The sequence below is a fragment of the Xyrauchen texanus genome, chromosome 38, assembly GCF_025860055.1.
Source record: "Xyrauchen texanus isolate HMW12.3.18 chromosome 38, RBS_HiC_50CHRs, whole genome shotgun sequence".
NCBI classification, from domain to species: domain Eukaryota; kingdom Metazoa; phylum Chordata; class Actinopteri; order Cypriniformes; family Catostomidae; genus Xyrauchen; species Xyrauchen texanus.
Window position 1 is genome coordinate 10686701 of NC_068313.1, and position 15828 is coordinate 10702528.

The 15828-nt window shown below is 37.9% G+C and overlaps 1 protein-coding gene and 1 long non-coding RNA gene across 2 annotated transcripts in view; one reads left to right on the forward strand and one right to left on the reverse strand.

The window, feature by feature from the left end:
• The first annotated feature begins 6710 nt into the window (after positions 1 to 6710).
• Positions 6711 to 14612, forward strand: LOC127631500 (uncharacterized). The gene is made up of 3 exons (XR_007968982.1): positions 6711 to 6838; positions 7011 to 7093; positions 14505 to 14612. It is a non-coding gene; the product is annotated as an uncharacterized LOC127631500 (long non-coding RNA).
• foxo1a (forkhead box O1 a) overlaps positions 7156 to 15828 on the reverse strand; it is a 64728-nt gene continuing 56055 nt past the window's right edge. The window contains exons 2-4 of the mRNA XM_052109611.1: positions 14443 to 14634; positions 12507 to 13726; positions 7156 to 11216 (exon numbers count right to left, since the gene is read on the reverse strand). Coding sequence (XP_051965571.1) covers positions 11213 to 11216; positions 12507 to 13726; positions 14443 to 14634 — 1416 coding nt within the window. The 3' untranslated portion in view covers positions 7156 to 11212. The remainder of the gene's footprint in view (positions 11217 to 12506; positions 13727 to 14442; positions 14635 to 15828) is intronic.

Consider the following 15828-nt stretch of genomic DNA (forward strand, 5'->3'; position numbering starts at 1 on the left):
TACATACTGTACACACTGTATTTATATATACTGGACTGTATCAGAGTGCCTATTTGTACTAGGTGTATATAGAACCTGCCACAAGCGTGGATAATAAAGACAAATGCCTCTTGTGTTGCTGCATTGGTGTGGGGTGTAATGATGGTGTGGATGTGCTTGCTTCATGTGGATGACCAGGGTTCGATCATGCCCTTTGTCCAACTTTTTCCCATTCTGTTTACAGTCTCCACTCTTAAAATTTCCTTTAATACTACTTATAGTAGGTTGAATTCCTCACAGTGATTTGGACACGGTGGTGGTTAGTGAGATGAGAGAAAAGTTTGATCAGGGTAAAATTAACCATTACAATAGTAATATCGCAGTAGTCATGCTTTTTGTCAAAAGCTAGGGTTTTAACCATGGTGTTACTACAGTAATATGTAATATGATGTTAGTATAGTAACCATGTTTAATTTTGTGGTTGCTATGATTTTACTATAAAATACCATGGTGATCCTGTGGTTACTGTAGTAAAACCATATTTCATTTTTATAAAGTATGATTAGGTTTAGGGGTAGGGGTTGGTGTAGGGTGTCTGTGGGACTCTAAATAAACACAACAAACACGCTATAGTGATGCCCCTATACTGTATATTAGTATTTAATTAAGGATTAAAATGCTCTCTACAGTATACAGCCATGGCCAAAAGTATTGGAAGTGACATACATCTTTTGTTTCACAAAGTTTTCTGCTTCAGTTGTTGTGGTGTTGATTCACATTGTTTCTAGATTATTGTGCAGAGTGATCAGATGCATTTTAAATAATTGCAAAAATCTTTATTGGCCAAAAAAATGAACTTTATCTCAAAAACACAAATTTCACTGTTTTTTGGTCCTGGCACAAAATGACCAGCTAACATAATTTCACTAATCATATCAGCAGCACCTGGGAAAGTGTGAACGAGTACTAGTCAAGAGAAATCACTCTACCACTCTGATTGGATTTTAAGAGCAGACTGATTGCTATAAAAAGAGGGAAGAATTGCTTCCAATCATTGTGTACTTGTTAGCAATCGTTACCTATAAAGAAAGACATCCAGCCATCATTTCTTTGCATCAAAATAGCCTCACATGCAAGGAAATTGCTGCAAAGAATATTGCACCTGAAAGAACCATTTACCAGATCATCAAGAACTTCAAGGAGTGAGGTTCAACTACAGTGAAGAAGGCTTCAGGATGTCCCAGAGTGTCAAGCAAGTGCTAGGACCGTCTCCTCCTGAGGAGTCAGCTACGGAATCGTGTCACCATCAGTGCAGAGCTTGCTCAATATTGGCAGAGGGTTGGTGTGAGTGCATCTGCACACACAGTGAGGTGAAGACTTTTGGACAATGACCTGTTGTTAAGAAGGGCAGCAAAGAAGCCACTTCTCTCCAAGAAAAACATCAAGGAAAGATTGAAATTCTGCAGGAAGTATATGGATTGGACAGCAGAGTACTGGTGCAAAGATATTTTCTCTGATGAAGCCCCCTTCCGACTGTTTGGGACATCTGGAAAATTGATAGTCCGGAGAAGAAAAGGTGAACGCTACCATGAGTCCTGTGTCGTGCCAACAGTGAAGCGTCCTGAATCAACATTGCTTTTCATCCAAGTGAGTGGGCTCTCTCACAATTCTGCCCAAAAAACACTGCTATGAATAAAGAATGGTATCTAACTGTCCTGCAAGAGCAACTTCTCCCAACGATCCAGGAGCAATCTGGTGATGATCTGTGCATTTTCCAGCATGATGGAGCACCATGTAACAAGGCAAGAGTGATAATGAAGTGGCTCGGAGATCATTACATTGAAAATTTGGATCCGTGGCCAGGCAAATCCCGGATCTTTATCCCATTGAGAACCTGTGGTCAATCCTCAAAAGGCGAGGGGACAAGCAGACTCCGAGCACTACTACAGCAAGAATTGATCGGCATCAGTCAGGATTTGGCCCAGAAGCTGATATCCAGCATGCCAGAGTGAATTGCAGAGGTTATGAAGAACAAGTGTCAATACTGTAAATATTGACTCTTTGCATATATTGAATGTTTTTGCGAATAGAAGCCTTTAAAACTCATGAAATGCGTATCATTGTTTTCCACTATACCATAGAAACATGTGAAAAAATTATCTACAAATACTGAAGCAGCAAACTTTGCAAAACACAAAATGTATGTCACTGCCAATACTTTTTGCCACGGCTGGAGATACAGAAGTTTCATATTTGCAATTCTGTGGTTTGTTCAAAACCCTAACCCTAATATTATGTGACTGTGGCGATGTTTTTGCAAAATGATATTATGTGGTTCCTTCCGCATATCGCAGCAGTTCCGTGGTAAAATGTCCACTGTGTGGCACTAAAATACATTTCTCCCAAACAGGTGAGGTTTTCAATATTTAAATCAATAAAACCTACTTTCCTACCTTAAACCTAAACCTAACCGATAGATTCAGAAAAGCAATTATGAAATGAAAAATGCAATTGCTGGAAAACCATATGATTTGTGGTGCTTCTATGACACTTTCGGCTCGCATGTCAACTCCTCATTGCTGTTTTAGCGCCTCTAGTGTTCATTTCATTGGGAAACTGACACGATACGTACATTGAGCCAGGTAAAAATCTAAAAGGTATAATTATGGGATTCTATGAGACCAGATTAATAGTAAGAGTAATGCTTTGTTCTTTAAATAAGGTGTCTGTGGTATTTTTCTTTACTCCAAATGTTTGTTTTTTAAATATCTGAAGAATTAGGAGGTGCCAAAAGATTAAATCCTTATTTATTCACACAATAATACACAGGAGGCGGATGAAGAGAACTTGAAAATCCACTTTGAAATAATCCTAGACTGTACTAGTGTCACATCTGTGTGTCCTCATGTAACCCTTTGCCTGCCTGTCATGCATTGTGCCCTCTGTAATGTAAGGGCCATATATGCAGTTGGCTGCCATCCACACGATCTTACGCACACACACGGAGAACTCACACACACCGCATTCCACAGGAGTCTACTCATGAGAGGCCGTCAAAGGGGGTGGTGTCCCCTCCTCCTCCCCACACTTCCTCTCTGTCAGCACATGCCATTTAAAAGGAACTCTGGACCACACTGAGCAAAGAAGCATAATTGGGGACATTTAAATGGAAAAATATATATATATATATATATATATATCCATTTAAATAAACTTTTTTTTTTATATAAATTAGAACATCAATAGTTTCAAGGATTTCAAGGTCACTGATTACATGAAAGAAAATTTGTGACATTGACCAAGTTCATTTCTGTGCACGAAAGTCAGACTTTCTTGCTTCAGTTGCTAAAGCATACTGTATAAAATGCTCTTTGTATTTCATTTTCATAACAAATCGTGCTGTGATAACATGGATCATTAGATTTTGCACAAACTTGTGTAGTCCAAGCCAATATCTAGCAAATACTAACAAATTCTGATAATCATATACATTTTGCAATCAAACTTTTATTGATATATAAAACTTTACTCTTTACAATAAGGTTGTATACACAATACATAATATTAAAGGGAGAGTTCACCCACAAATGTTTAATGATCTCATCATTTACCATCCCAGACAGGGCTGGCCTATGGGTTTGTGGGGCCCTAGGCAAAATTATAAAAATGCATCCCCACCCCTGGTGTGAAAATTGTCATAACTTTAAAACATCCATAGAACCACTGTAAACGTGATGAGTAGATTTGTTTAATAGAAAGCACAATAAAAGTAGCATTATACCGTATAGCTCGGTAGAGGACAAATAACGTGTCATATAGCTTTTTTTCCCAACATACATTTTACATTTACATTTATGCATTTGGCAGACGCTTTTATCCAAAGTGACTTACAGAGCCCTTATTACAGGGACAATCCCCCTGGAGTAACCTGGAGTTAAGTGCCTTGCTCAAGGACACAATGGTGGTGGCTGTGGGGATCGAACCAGCAACCCTCTGATTAACAGTTCTGTGATTTAGCCCACTAAACCACCACCAATCCATGAACAGGAATATGTTCAACTTTTTTCTTGAAGTACAAATAAACAAGTGTCCCAATGAATATGAGGTCATTGAAACTGCAAGTATGATAATGACTGGTGAACATTTTACTATGTTTGCAATAGGTAATTAAAAAGTGTATTGTATGATTTTCCAGCATTTATTAATCTCAGCTAATGTCCATTTATAAAAATACAATTGTTTATTGTTTGTACATGTCAGTTAATAATGTATTAACTAATGTTAAAAATGGACTAGTATATGTAGAAATTAACATTAAATAAGATTATTAACTAATGTTAACAAATACAACCATAAGTGTTACCCATTAAAGTTACCCTAAATAAGAAAATGCTGTTTAAAATAGTTTTGGATAGTTTTAATTGTATAGGACACTGACAATTGTTGCTAATTCTGATGAAAATGCTTGAAATGTTTATTTAGAGCAACAAAATAAATGAAAACAAAAAGTTGTCCAGAATGTGTGCAAAAGTTAATAAAAGTTAAAACATAAGGGAAAATAAGGTAACGTATAATTATTTATAAATAAAAGAACATATTTTAAATAGGGCCTATTAACATAACACATTGAAATGCATGTATATATTTGTAAACAAATTTAAAGAATAAACACATTTCTCTTAGAGAGCTGACATCTTTGCAGATTTATTTTTTGCGTTTTTATATCAGCAGTGTCTGAATTCCTTCCTGGCTAATAATACTGTGAATCAGAGTGCACTGCTTAGCTTCTTGCCGATTTTAAATACTGCTATTATTTTTTTTTGGTTGTCACTTTCAGTTATTTGTCTTTTTGTGATCACCATAGTTGTGATTTGTGTTAAATGATCAGGTCCACGACCATTGCACGTTATTCAGTGTGTAAGTGTTTTGGAAACCATTGGACTGCGGAGAGTTTCAAATTAAAAGTCATCAGTGTTTTATAGTCTGTGACTTGTTCATATGCTTTGCACATGTTTGCGGGTTCCTGTCAGACACGTCGGCGGTCACCTGTATTGCCTGTAGGATGGGCCAGCCCTGATCCCATGTGTGTATGACTTTCATTCTTCAGCAGAACACAAATTAATATATATATATTTTTTAATATCTCAGCTCTGTAGGTCCATACAATGCAAGTAAATGGTGATCAGACATTTGTAGCAAAAATCACATAAACAAAACATAAAAGTAATCCATATGACTCCAGTGTTTAAATCCATGTCTTCAGAAGTGATATAAGACTGGGTGGAGCTACAAAGTTCTGGCCACCATTCACTTGCATTGTATGGACCTACAGAGCTGAGATATTCTTCTGAAAATCGTTGTTTGTGTTCAGCTGAAGAAAGAAAGGCATACACATCTGGGATGGCACAAGGATGAGTAAATGATGAGAGAATTTTCTTTATTGTTTAATGTTAATTTCTACATATACAAACTGTATATATTTTTTTACATAAAAACAATGAACAATAGTATATTTATAAATTAATATTAATCAAGATTAATAGGCAACAGTTTATTCATTGTTCAATGTAAGTTCATGTTAGTTTATAATGTATTAACAAATGTTAACATATACAACTTTTAATGAAATTGAAATGGGTATCACTTTATAATAACTATATGGTACAAACTATTGTAACACATTTGCTTATATTTAATTAATTGCTCTTAAATTATAAATACATTAATAAACTACATTAAAATAGTTTATTATTGTTTTGTATTCACAGTAGCTAATTATTGCTTAAATAGTTCATAGCAGTTTGTTAGATGTTATTCATCCCTAAACAAATGATAAAATAATTAACTGATGTATAGTAGTTGATGCAAACCAGTCCTAAAGAAGTGTTTATTACAACATTAAGAAGGCATGAATGTATAGTTAATAAAGAAATGATACATACCTATGTAATTGGACTGTACTAGCATCACATCTGTGTCCTCATGTAACCCTCTGCCTGCCTGTCATGCATTGTGCCCTCTGCAATGTAACGGCCATAAATGCAGTTGGCTGCCATCCACACGAACTTACGCACACACGGAGAACTCACACGCACCGCATTCCACAAAATGTAATTGGACATACATTTATAATTAATTCATGCATTTATTACTGTTTTAGAAACACTTTAGCTATTAATGCTGCATTATAACGATTGTAATAAGCATTGACTAATTCGTAGCAAAGTATTTTGCATAACTTAATCTAAAGTGAGAACTATATATAACTAATTGTGTAAATGGCTTAATGTAATAGTATACGTTGAAATAAAAATGAACCAAGATTAATAAATGCTGTAAAATTATTGTTCATTGCTAGTTCATATCAGTGAATAAAACCATATTGTAAAAATAAAACCACACTTTTAAACGGACTGCTACGCCCCTGAATATGTACAACCTTATTGTAAAGTGCACGTTTACTGGTGGTCTTTGACTTTTGGGCCCCACTGTATATTGGATCCAGATAACTCTCTTGGTTGGGTGTTTTCCAACGGCAGGGAGATCAGGGCTCAACGTCAAGATCGTTCTAGTAACGAGGCCCCAGCTGGAAGCCAGAACCATAATAGAAATCCAACACCCAGACCTGGAGAGAAGTGTACAGCGAAAAAAGTGCCAGTTCTGCACTTTCTTTTTCCTGGCGTCCTTTACTATCAAAGCCAGGACAAAGATCCCCACAGCTTTTCACACGATTGCTTTCCACAAGACCATCTGGCTCAAGAAACCCCGAGCAGATCACATCTCAGAGCAGAGGAGGAGCCAGAAAAGACCTGAAGCCTGAAGTGGGGTGACTGAGTTCATTGTGACTGAGAGGAGAAAGGTATTTCAGGCTGAACAGTGAATGTGCTCCACTTTTTAGAAACATTTACTAGGATTTATTTGCTATTAGCACCTTTAAATGACTCCTTTAAAAGTGCCTCGAGTCATTTATTTATTCACCCTCATACTGTTTCAAACATGTATGACTTTCTTTCTTCTGTGAATCACAATAGGAGACACAGTATCTTCTTCGGGGGAACCATGCTGTTCATCCAGAGTTTTTGTGAAAATGTCAAAATCTCCCCATGTGCATTAGGTAAGAACCACCCCAAACCTTTCCCAGCATGCTTTTGAGTAAACAAAGAGAGACAGTCACTTTAGATTCGTCTTTATATAACATCATTTATATACACATGGCTTTTTACAGCAGCATCAAGAGCAAAACTAGTGCTATGGCCTCACATTTCACAAACTGTTTGCTCACAGCTGACAAACTAAAGAATGAAGATACAATATACATATATGTCAGTATTGGCATTAGTCAGAATAACATTGTCTTCAATCAGTTTCTCTTTTGACTTCTCAACTATATAAACAAATTGCACCTTTTAGATAGTTATATCATCTTTTGATTGTGAATCAAATCATTTCTGTACATAAGTTAAGAAATGTAACAGTTTTTTTCAATATAGATCATCTTCAATTCTGTCTTCTCTCTCTAAGAGAACTCATTATATTTATGGAAAAAGTGCAATATTTTGATTTACAGTTTATAGTTTTTCAAAAAAATTGGTCCAAACCGAACAAGACATTTTCCTCCAATTTATTTTTCAATTTTATATATATATATATATATATTGTTTTTCTACAAGCTGCTGCTAAATACAAGGATAACGGCGTTGCATGTAAATTATCTTCTACTCTCTAAATATACTTCATATTCGTCAGAACTATGAACTAACAAGCGACGTTAAATCGACTCCACAGCTCTATAAAATATCAAATATCGCAAACTCGGTCAAATAATTATCATCAAAGTACACAGGTGACCCCATAGGTGGGGTCACATGCTAAATTCACAAAGCATATGTATGCCATGCTTTGTGTTTTATGGATATTAATGGTGGACACAGTCATTTTTGTAAAATATACTGGATCTGTGTTGACTGAGGCAGTGTGGGTCAGAGGTAAATGGATATTCATTTAATGACGTGAGATGTTTGTGAATTTAACAGACATCTGACCATTTGTCCACACTGAGAGCGGAAATGCTGCATGATGCCACACGTTCACAGCCAATCAGAACATATTTGATTGTTTACTATGCCAATATGTGGTGCAGGATTTTGGATCAATTCAATTGTACTGTGGGCGGGGCTAGAACGCCACAGGAATAAAACAGCACCCTTTTTCTCAACCGTCTTGATTCTGGAAGTATTTTTCTCATTCATTTTTTCCATAGAGATTTAAAAACAAAACAAAAAATACCAGCTTTATAAAAGATGCATCACAACATTACAAACTTTGATTTGAAACAAAAAAAAAATTGTTTGCAAAAAAAAAAGGAAAAAGACTGTGTACTTGATTTCATCCCATGATGCAGTGCGAATGACAAATGTAAAACTATTGATTTAAAAGCGTTGATTATAAGGATAAAATATATGTAAATTGTAGTAAGTATTTTGAGAGTACAGGGAGACTAAATTATGTAATTCGACGTGCTTCATAGGAGTGGGCGGTCACTGCAAAGCACTTTTGGTGTGATTTGTTTGCCACCATTCTCTGATTGGTGGATTTTTCTTATTCAGGATTATAGGTTGTTTAGTTTTTCACCAGGAATGTTAATTTTTTTTATTTTTATATCAAATTAAATATCACGGACAAATGGCTTCAACCATTGATTAACAACCTCCGAGCTAAGAAGGTTAAGAAGTTATCATTCAAAATCTATTTGTCTATGGAAAAAATGAATACGATTTTTACTTCTGGATCCAGACTGTTTTTGGACCAATGAGATTTTATTGTGGGCGGGGCTACCAAGCACAACGGCAAAGAAATAGAAACCAAACAACTGACAAAATGCCCTGTTGCTCATCGCGGCAGAGTAGGATAAAAACTCAGATTTACATGGAAGTGAGCTTTTATCACGTCGTGCCTAGGTGGGACACATTGTAAGTGTCCCCAAATTATACAAAAAAAACTCTTTAATAACATTAATCATTTAAAAATAACTGTCCATTAGTCAGCACCTCACATATTTAAATCTACAAAGCATAAAAATGTCTTCGATATCTGTTTTATAACACTATTCAAGAAATCATTTCGAACAAAGTCTTTAATGAATGATCAATGATACTTTCACCCTGGTTCAATATACAGTACACTTGCCAGTTTGCAACGTTTAAATGTCTGCATATAGGTGCAAAATAACCAAATCTGTTGAAATCTGCAGAAAAGGGAGTGAGATATGCATGTGCAAATGAAAAAAGATGGGTATACTTTGAGTTCAAGAGATGTTTTTGAGGCAGAACAATCTTGGAAAATCACCACAAAATTAGTACGTATACATCACAGTGTTTAAAATTTGTGAGAGAAGAGAAATTAAATAGAAATACAATATAAGTGTAAATTATACACTGTGATATGATTCAATCACATCGCTTCTTCTTTAGCCTAATAAATAATGTTTTTAAAAATGCTCTACATTTTCTTAAAGGCAGAGGACTGTTGAATTACTACAGGAACAGATTCAATACGGTGGCAAATGCATAGGAGAGTCTTCTTGTGCTGTTATTCTGAACTACAATATCAGCCACTGTCACAAGGATCTAATGGCATTGGGGGCCCTGTGAGCAATACTTAAAGGGATAGTTCACCCAAAAATGAAAATTCTGTCATCATTTACTCACCCTAATGTTGATCCAAACCCACATGACTTTCTTTTTGTCCATGGAACACTGTTTGACTGTGTGTGAGTCTCTTTTTTTCAATACAATGAAAGAGAATGGTTACTGAGGCTAACATTGTACCTATAATATACTTTTGATTTCAGCTGAAGAAAGAAATAAAGGTTTTGAACAACATTGGGTGAGTGCATGGTGACAGAATAATAATGTTTGAGTAAACTGTCCTTTTAAACACAAATCCAACAATTTTTCAAAATGTCAAGTTTTCTTATGAAGGGAATTTTCAGACCGAGATCTTCATAAAGTCTCAATCTTTTATTTCCCATTCTGCTCTTATATGGGCCACAATGTACTTTTTCAAAGTAGAAAAACACTAGTGAAATATTCAAAAAATTGAGTTTTTGTTCTTTGAGGGCCCCAAAACTCTGCTGAAATGCACTATACACAGCTTATTGTCAGTTGAAGCCAGTAATAAACAGCAATAACAATAATTCAGATAATACAAAAAGAAAGAAAACCCTCAATATTTCTACTTAATATGCCTTTGAAATATATATTTCATGTATTTACAAAAGATGTTGAAAGATGTGTACAATTCGAATGAGAAACACCCTTTTGTGTAAGACCACCAATATGTAAAATGTCAGATCCAGTTTGTACAAAACAACATTAAATCTGTTGCCCTGATTGTTGATATCATTGTGTAAACTCTCTGTATACCAAGTTATAGTAACACACTCTTTAGAAATGTAGTACATCTGCACAATGTCACATACGCTGACTGACGTGACAGAAACAAAAGTGTTACGATACGCTGTGTTTGACGTAGTTCAACTAGTCACCGAAAATTTCCCTAACTTTTTTGAGATTGTGTTTGTTCAGGACCTTTTGTAAATGAATCTATTTACAGTCATTCCAGGCTGTTCCAGTTCTTCTTCACAATAAGGCCAATCATGAAGTCTCCATGAAGCACAGCACGAACGCATTATAACCCTCAACATATATTGCAGGGTAGCACTTTAAACTGACAACGCGACATTTAAAAGAGATCTATTAACATGCATGTCGCTGCTTCAATGAGTATCATATGTACTTTTGTGGTGCCAGATGTTGAATTTGGTGGTTCTGCCTTATCACAGTTTGCCTCAAATGTATAATATTTGTGTGGACATTGGTTTATGTATGTGTTGCAGCAGCTGTAAGGGCCTCAGGTTGTCATTGTCCTGATTTGACCACTGGTTCTCTACAGTGAGAAAAAGGCAACAAAATTAAGCTTGTCAATTTGGCTATGGCTCACAGGCACCTGGTTTGGCACTTGGTTTGAATTTAAGTCCCAGTGTCGGAGGAAAAGTGTTTTTGTAAATTAGCTCCACATTGAGCCCATTTGCTTGGCAGTGTGAGGTCGTATTGCACCACCTCTGTGAAAGAAGAAGTATTAATTGAGGTCCTTGATGAGGGATTCATGTTAGGTTTGGATCGGTGTATACAGCTGCTCAGCATTGCTGATCTCCAGTTGAGATGTGTAGTTTTTACCTATAAAACAAGAAGATATTGTAATGAAAAATTCAGTTGGTGTCTAGTAAATTCCATGCAGAATTACCATGCAGGTCTAGGATGGATTATGCTGGTTTGGTGCTGGTGTAGCCAGTGTACCAGGCTTGCTATTCACCAGCAAAGCTTACAGTCACCAGTATGTTCTTTCAGGTGAAGCTAGTTAAAGGGTTAGTTCACCCAAAAATGAAAATTATCACCCTCAAGTCATCCTAGGTGTATAGGATGATAGGTCAAAAAATATCCTGGCTCTTCCAAGCTTTATAATCGGAATGAATGGTACCTTAGATTTTGAAGCCCAAAAAAGCACATCCATCCATCAAAAAAGTAATCCATACAGCTCCAGGGGGTTAATAAAAACTTTATAAACTACAATCACTGGCTTCCGGTAACGGCCGTCCACGAATTCACTGGCTTCCTCTATCCTCTGCCCTTTTGTGTTCGTGACTTCTCACCGGAGATTAAACTACGCCTACGTCATACACCAGAACTCAACTCTCTCATGAACATGCGGACAGCCATTAACGGAAGCCAGAGATTATAGTATATAAAGTTATAAATATGGATATTTTTCTTACAAAAATGCATCGCTTCACTTCAGAAGTCCTTTATTAACCTCCTGGAGCCATATGGATTACTTTTTTGATGGATGGATGCGCTTTTTTGGGATTCAAAATCTTAGATACCATTCATTCCGATTATAAAGCATGGAAGAGCCAGGATATTTTTTTATATAACTCCGATTGTGTTTGGCTGAAAGAAGAAAGTAATTTACACCTAGGATGGCTTGAGGGTGAGTAAATAATGGGCTATTTTTATTTTTGGGTGAACTAACCCTTTAAGAGGCCTAATAAGAACATCAGCTCACCAGCATCCCATACTGGGAAGCAGCACCTTAACTTAAGTTGGTGACCATAGATTCTGGTCTTTTGAGCACAGTTGTGGGAATAAAGATCTAAACTTTGTTGGCTTGCAAGTTATTGCTATTCGGTTTCTAAAACATAATTGAATGCCATCTTTATTGGGTACCACGATGCTTGACTGACTGTGTAATTCAGTGTTTCTTAATCCTGGTCCTGGTTTACCATCAGTACAACACATTTTTGTTCTCCTTAATCTTACACACCAAATAAAACTCATAAACTCTTTAGTAGAGGATCCATGACCTGAATTGGGTGTCAAATAAGAAAGATATTCAAAATGTGAAGTGTTGGATGTACACCAGGATTCGAATTTGGAAAAACTGCTGTAACGTAAGAGAATAATTCTTACCCAGACACCCAGTTGTGCGTGGTGGTCTTTACACTGTGAGGTGCAAAACCCTGTTGGGTGGCCATGGGGTCGAAGTTGAAGTCCAGCGACTCTCCGTCCATGAGCGTGTCATGTAATATGGACTCCACGTCGCATTCGAATCGCTCCACGGGCATCCCATCCAGATCGCTGGGCAGCTTCTCCAGGTGTTGGTGCTGCTGGTGTGGCATCAGCCCTGGGCTACGGCCGTATCCATTGCTGTTGACATTGCAGTAAGGTGGGAGCCCACAACCAAGATGTGCAGCGCCACCATACTGCACCTGCATGGCTGTTTTGATGCTTTCCAGTCGTCCAGCAGCACTGCTGTGGCCAATGCTAGTCAAGGGATGCAGTGTCCGCACGTTCATCGCCACTGATGGGGGTCGTGCTTGTCTGTGCATGTTGTGCGGATGGGAGAGGGTGCGAGTGTGAGAAGCCCCACCTCCCATAAGTTCATTCCGGGCACTGCTGTAAGGAGGCAGCATACATCCACCGCCTCCAATTGACTGGGAAACAACAGTGTCCACGGAGGGCATGAGCTCTCCAGGCTCCCCGTCAGATGTCAGAAGCTCCTTTAATAACCCTGCTGTGCAATTAAACTGGCCCATGGATCCTGGACCAGGACCAAAGCTGGGCTTGGATTCTGGCAGAGGCTGCATTGGCATGGAGGACATGCTGCCCATTCCTGCCTGGCCATAGAGACACTTACGATAGTCTTGTTGGGTCTGCTGGTTGACCGCGGCTAGACCTGGGGAGTTGTAGGGGGAGTAACCAGGGCTGGCCTGCATGAGGGAGGAGGGCGAGGATTGGTTGGACACTGACCCGGGCCCTCCTGCCGACCCCACCGATGGGTTCTTAGGTGAGAGCAAGTTGAGGTTATCTAGAAGGTTCTCCATGACATTTTCAGAGCCGCTGTGTCCTAGAGAACCAGCCATCTCAGACAAGCTGGGGAGGGTGGAGGTCATTTTGGTCCCTGAGCCAGGGCCTGGGTAAACCATGTGGACATCAGAGTCACCAAGTTCGTCATCAATGAAGGGTGAGAGACGCTCGCTCAAATTGCTGGCATTGGAGCTGGTGCGAGGCCGGAAAGCTGTCCAGGCATCAAAGTCGTCATTGCTGTGGGAGTTCGGACTACCAGGCCACTTGCCATACTGAGATCCAGGGCTTTCTGCACCCCCCTCAGGCCCACCCTGCAGAGCCAGCTATAAATATGGAAATGAATAGAACCAGTCGTGAGAACAATACTTGTAAACGTAACTATGTATAAATAGTTGGAGTACAAACTGTTTATCAAAGAGATCACAGAATTGTCTGCTTTGCAGCTTTAAAGGAGTTTTCACATGCTGGTGTGTCTTGCGCACAGTACACAAGATGCAAATTTTGTATTCGGCACAGTATGAATGGACTGTCTGTGTGAAGCCCAGTTTTTCTGGAAACAGTGTTTACTAGTTGTGGTCAAAAGACTATACGTTGAAATGTTAGAGTGCTCAATTGTGCATGAGACGTAATAGCACACAGATAATAGAAGTATACGCAAGGTGTGGGATCTGGTCATACAATATTTTAGTTATATCATTACATGAAAACCCTTGTAGTATTGTATGGAAGATCTGTATGGACATCCTGAAAAATGAAATGCAAGTTACTATATAGACATATATTCTTGGATGGTTCAGAGATTCCATTTTGGTCAAATGTTTCTGAATGTTCGTTGACCTAATGCCGCAGTACACTTCATCTTTGAGTCAAGTTGTGTTCTTTTTTCCCCCAAAAAAATAGTATTGTAAAAAAAACGGAAATTTAAACAAAAATATTGTTCCTTGGTGTTAGAATATAATTCGACAGTACTGTAAGGTAAAATATTGTAATACTGTATATTGAAATATAAATGTCCCATCTCTAACATCTTTTTCTTTACCTTTTTCTTTGCCGCTCGCCCTCTGCTCTTGGCAAACTTGCTGTTGTTGTCCATGGAGGCAGCTCGGCGTCGGGGTGATTTGCCACTCTTGCCGCCTTCAGGGTTGAGCATCCACCAAGAGCTCTTGCCCGTGCCCTCATTCTGCACACGGACAAACCTACTGTGCAGGGACAGGTTGTGTCTGATTGAGTTCTATGGGAAAGAGAGAGCAAAAAATTGTGTGTTATGTTCGAAATTTGCCCTGTTCCCGTAAATTCCTCTCTGACGGTAAATCAGCAGAGTGCAAATACTCTCAGCAGCTGTTTTCTTTTAAACAGAGCTGTCTTTTCTCTTCACCTCTGCTTTCTTCCACTCACACTTCCCTTCACCTAGATCATTCTCCATCATTAAAAGGAGACCGAGGACAATTGTTCTTGAACATCAGCCATTCGTATAAACATATGCAAGTGGAAATTTACAAATTGGTCTCAGATGTACATGTAATAAAATAGGAGAATCCCTTTTGACGTTTTATTGTGCATTATGGAAACATACAGTAATTTGCATTTTGTTGTAATGATTTATGCTCCTATTCCAAGTCTAATACTCAAGACAGAATTAAAAGACTTTCATCATGAACATGTTATCAGTGGTGTTTACAAAGGCAAGCATTACTATTATTATTGAATTTTGAACTTTTTGAACAAACCCCTACCCTATGTTTTTGACTTGTCCCACAATGTTTCTGCTACGGTTATGAATGATACCTCAAATCACGTGGCTTGTTGAGGAGAGGTGTGCTTTAACTTTTTTAAGCAATCTTATAAATGTTTCCTGCTAGATGATAAAATGGGTGGAAAAAATTCCACACACTGAAGGAGGGACTTAAGGGACCATTATATCAGAGAGATTTGGGTACTCTCTTTTGACTTCGGCTGGTAAGCAACCATATAGCAACACCCTAGCAACCACCTTAACAACCTAGCAACCACATATCACCATGCTAAAAACCACACAGAACACATTAGCAACCACAGAGCAGCACCCTGGCAAGCACCCACAATACCATCAGCATCCCGACGGCGACTTTTGCGGAGGCAAAAAAAAATAAAAAAATAAGTCTTCTATATGATCTAAGCAATGAAGAGAAGTAACCCTTATAGGAAAACAGATGTAAATTTAGGAAAATAGTGGTATATATAAATATTGAGCAATTAGAATTTTCTTTTAGAAGCAGCAGAACTGAGAAAGCAAAATAACATGGACAAATGCCGTTTTTATTTACTACAAGCTATGACTTTATTACATAGCAACAAATCACTTAAATAGCAACCTGTCTTAAAGTCCAGTCAAAACAGCCTTTCTCTGCTTGTTTCTCTACTCAATTCAATGAACAGTTGTGGAACT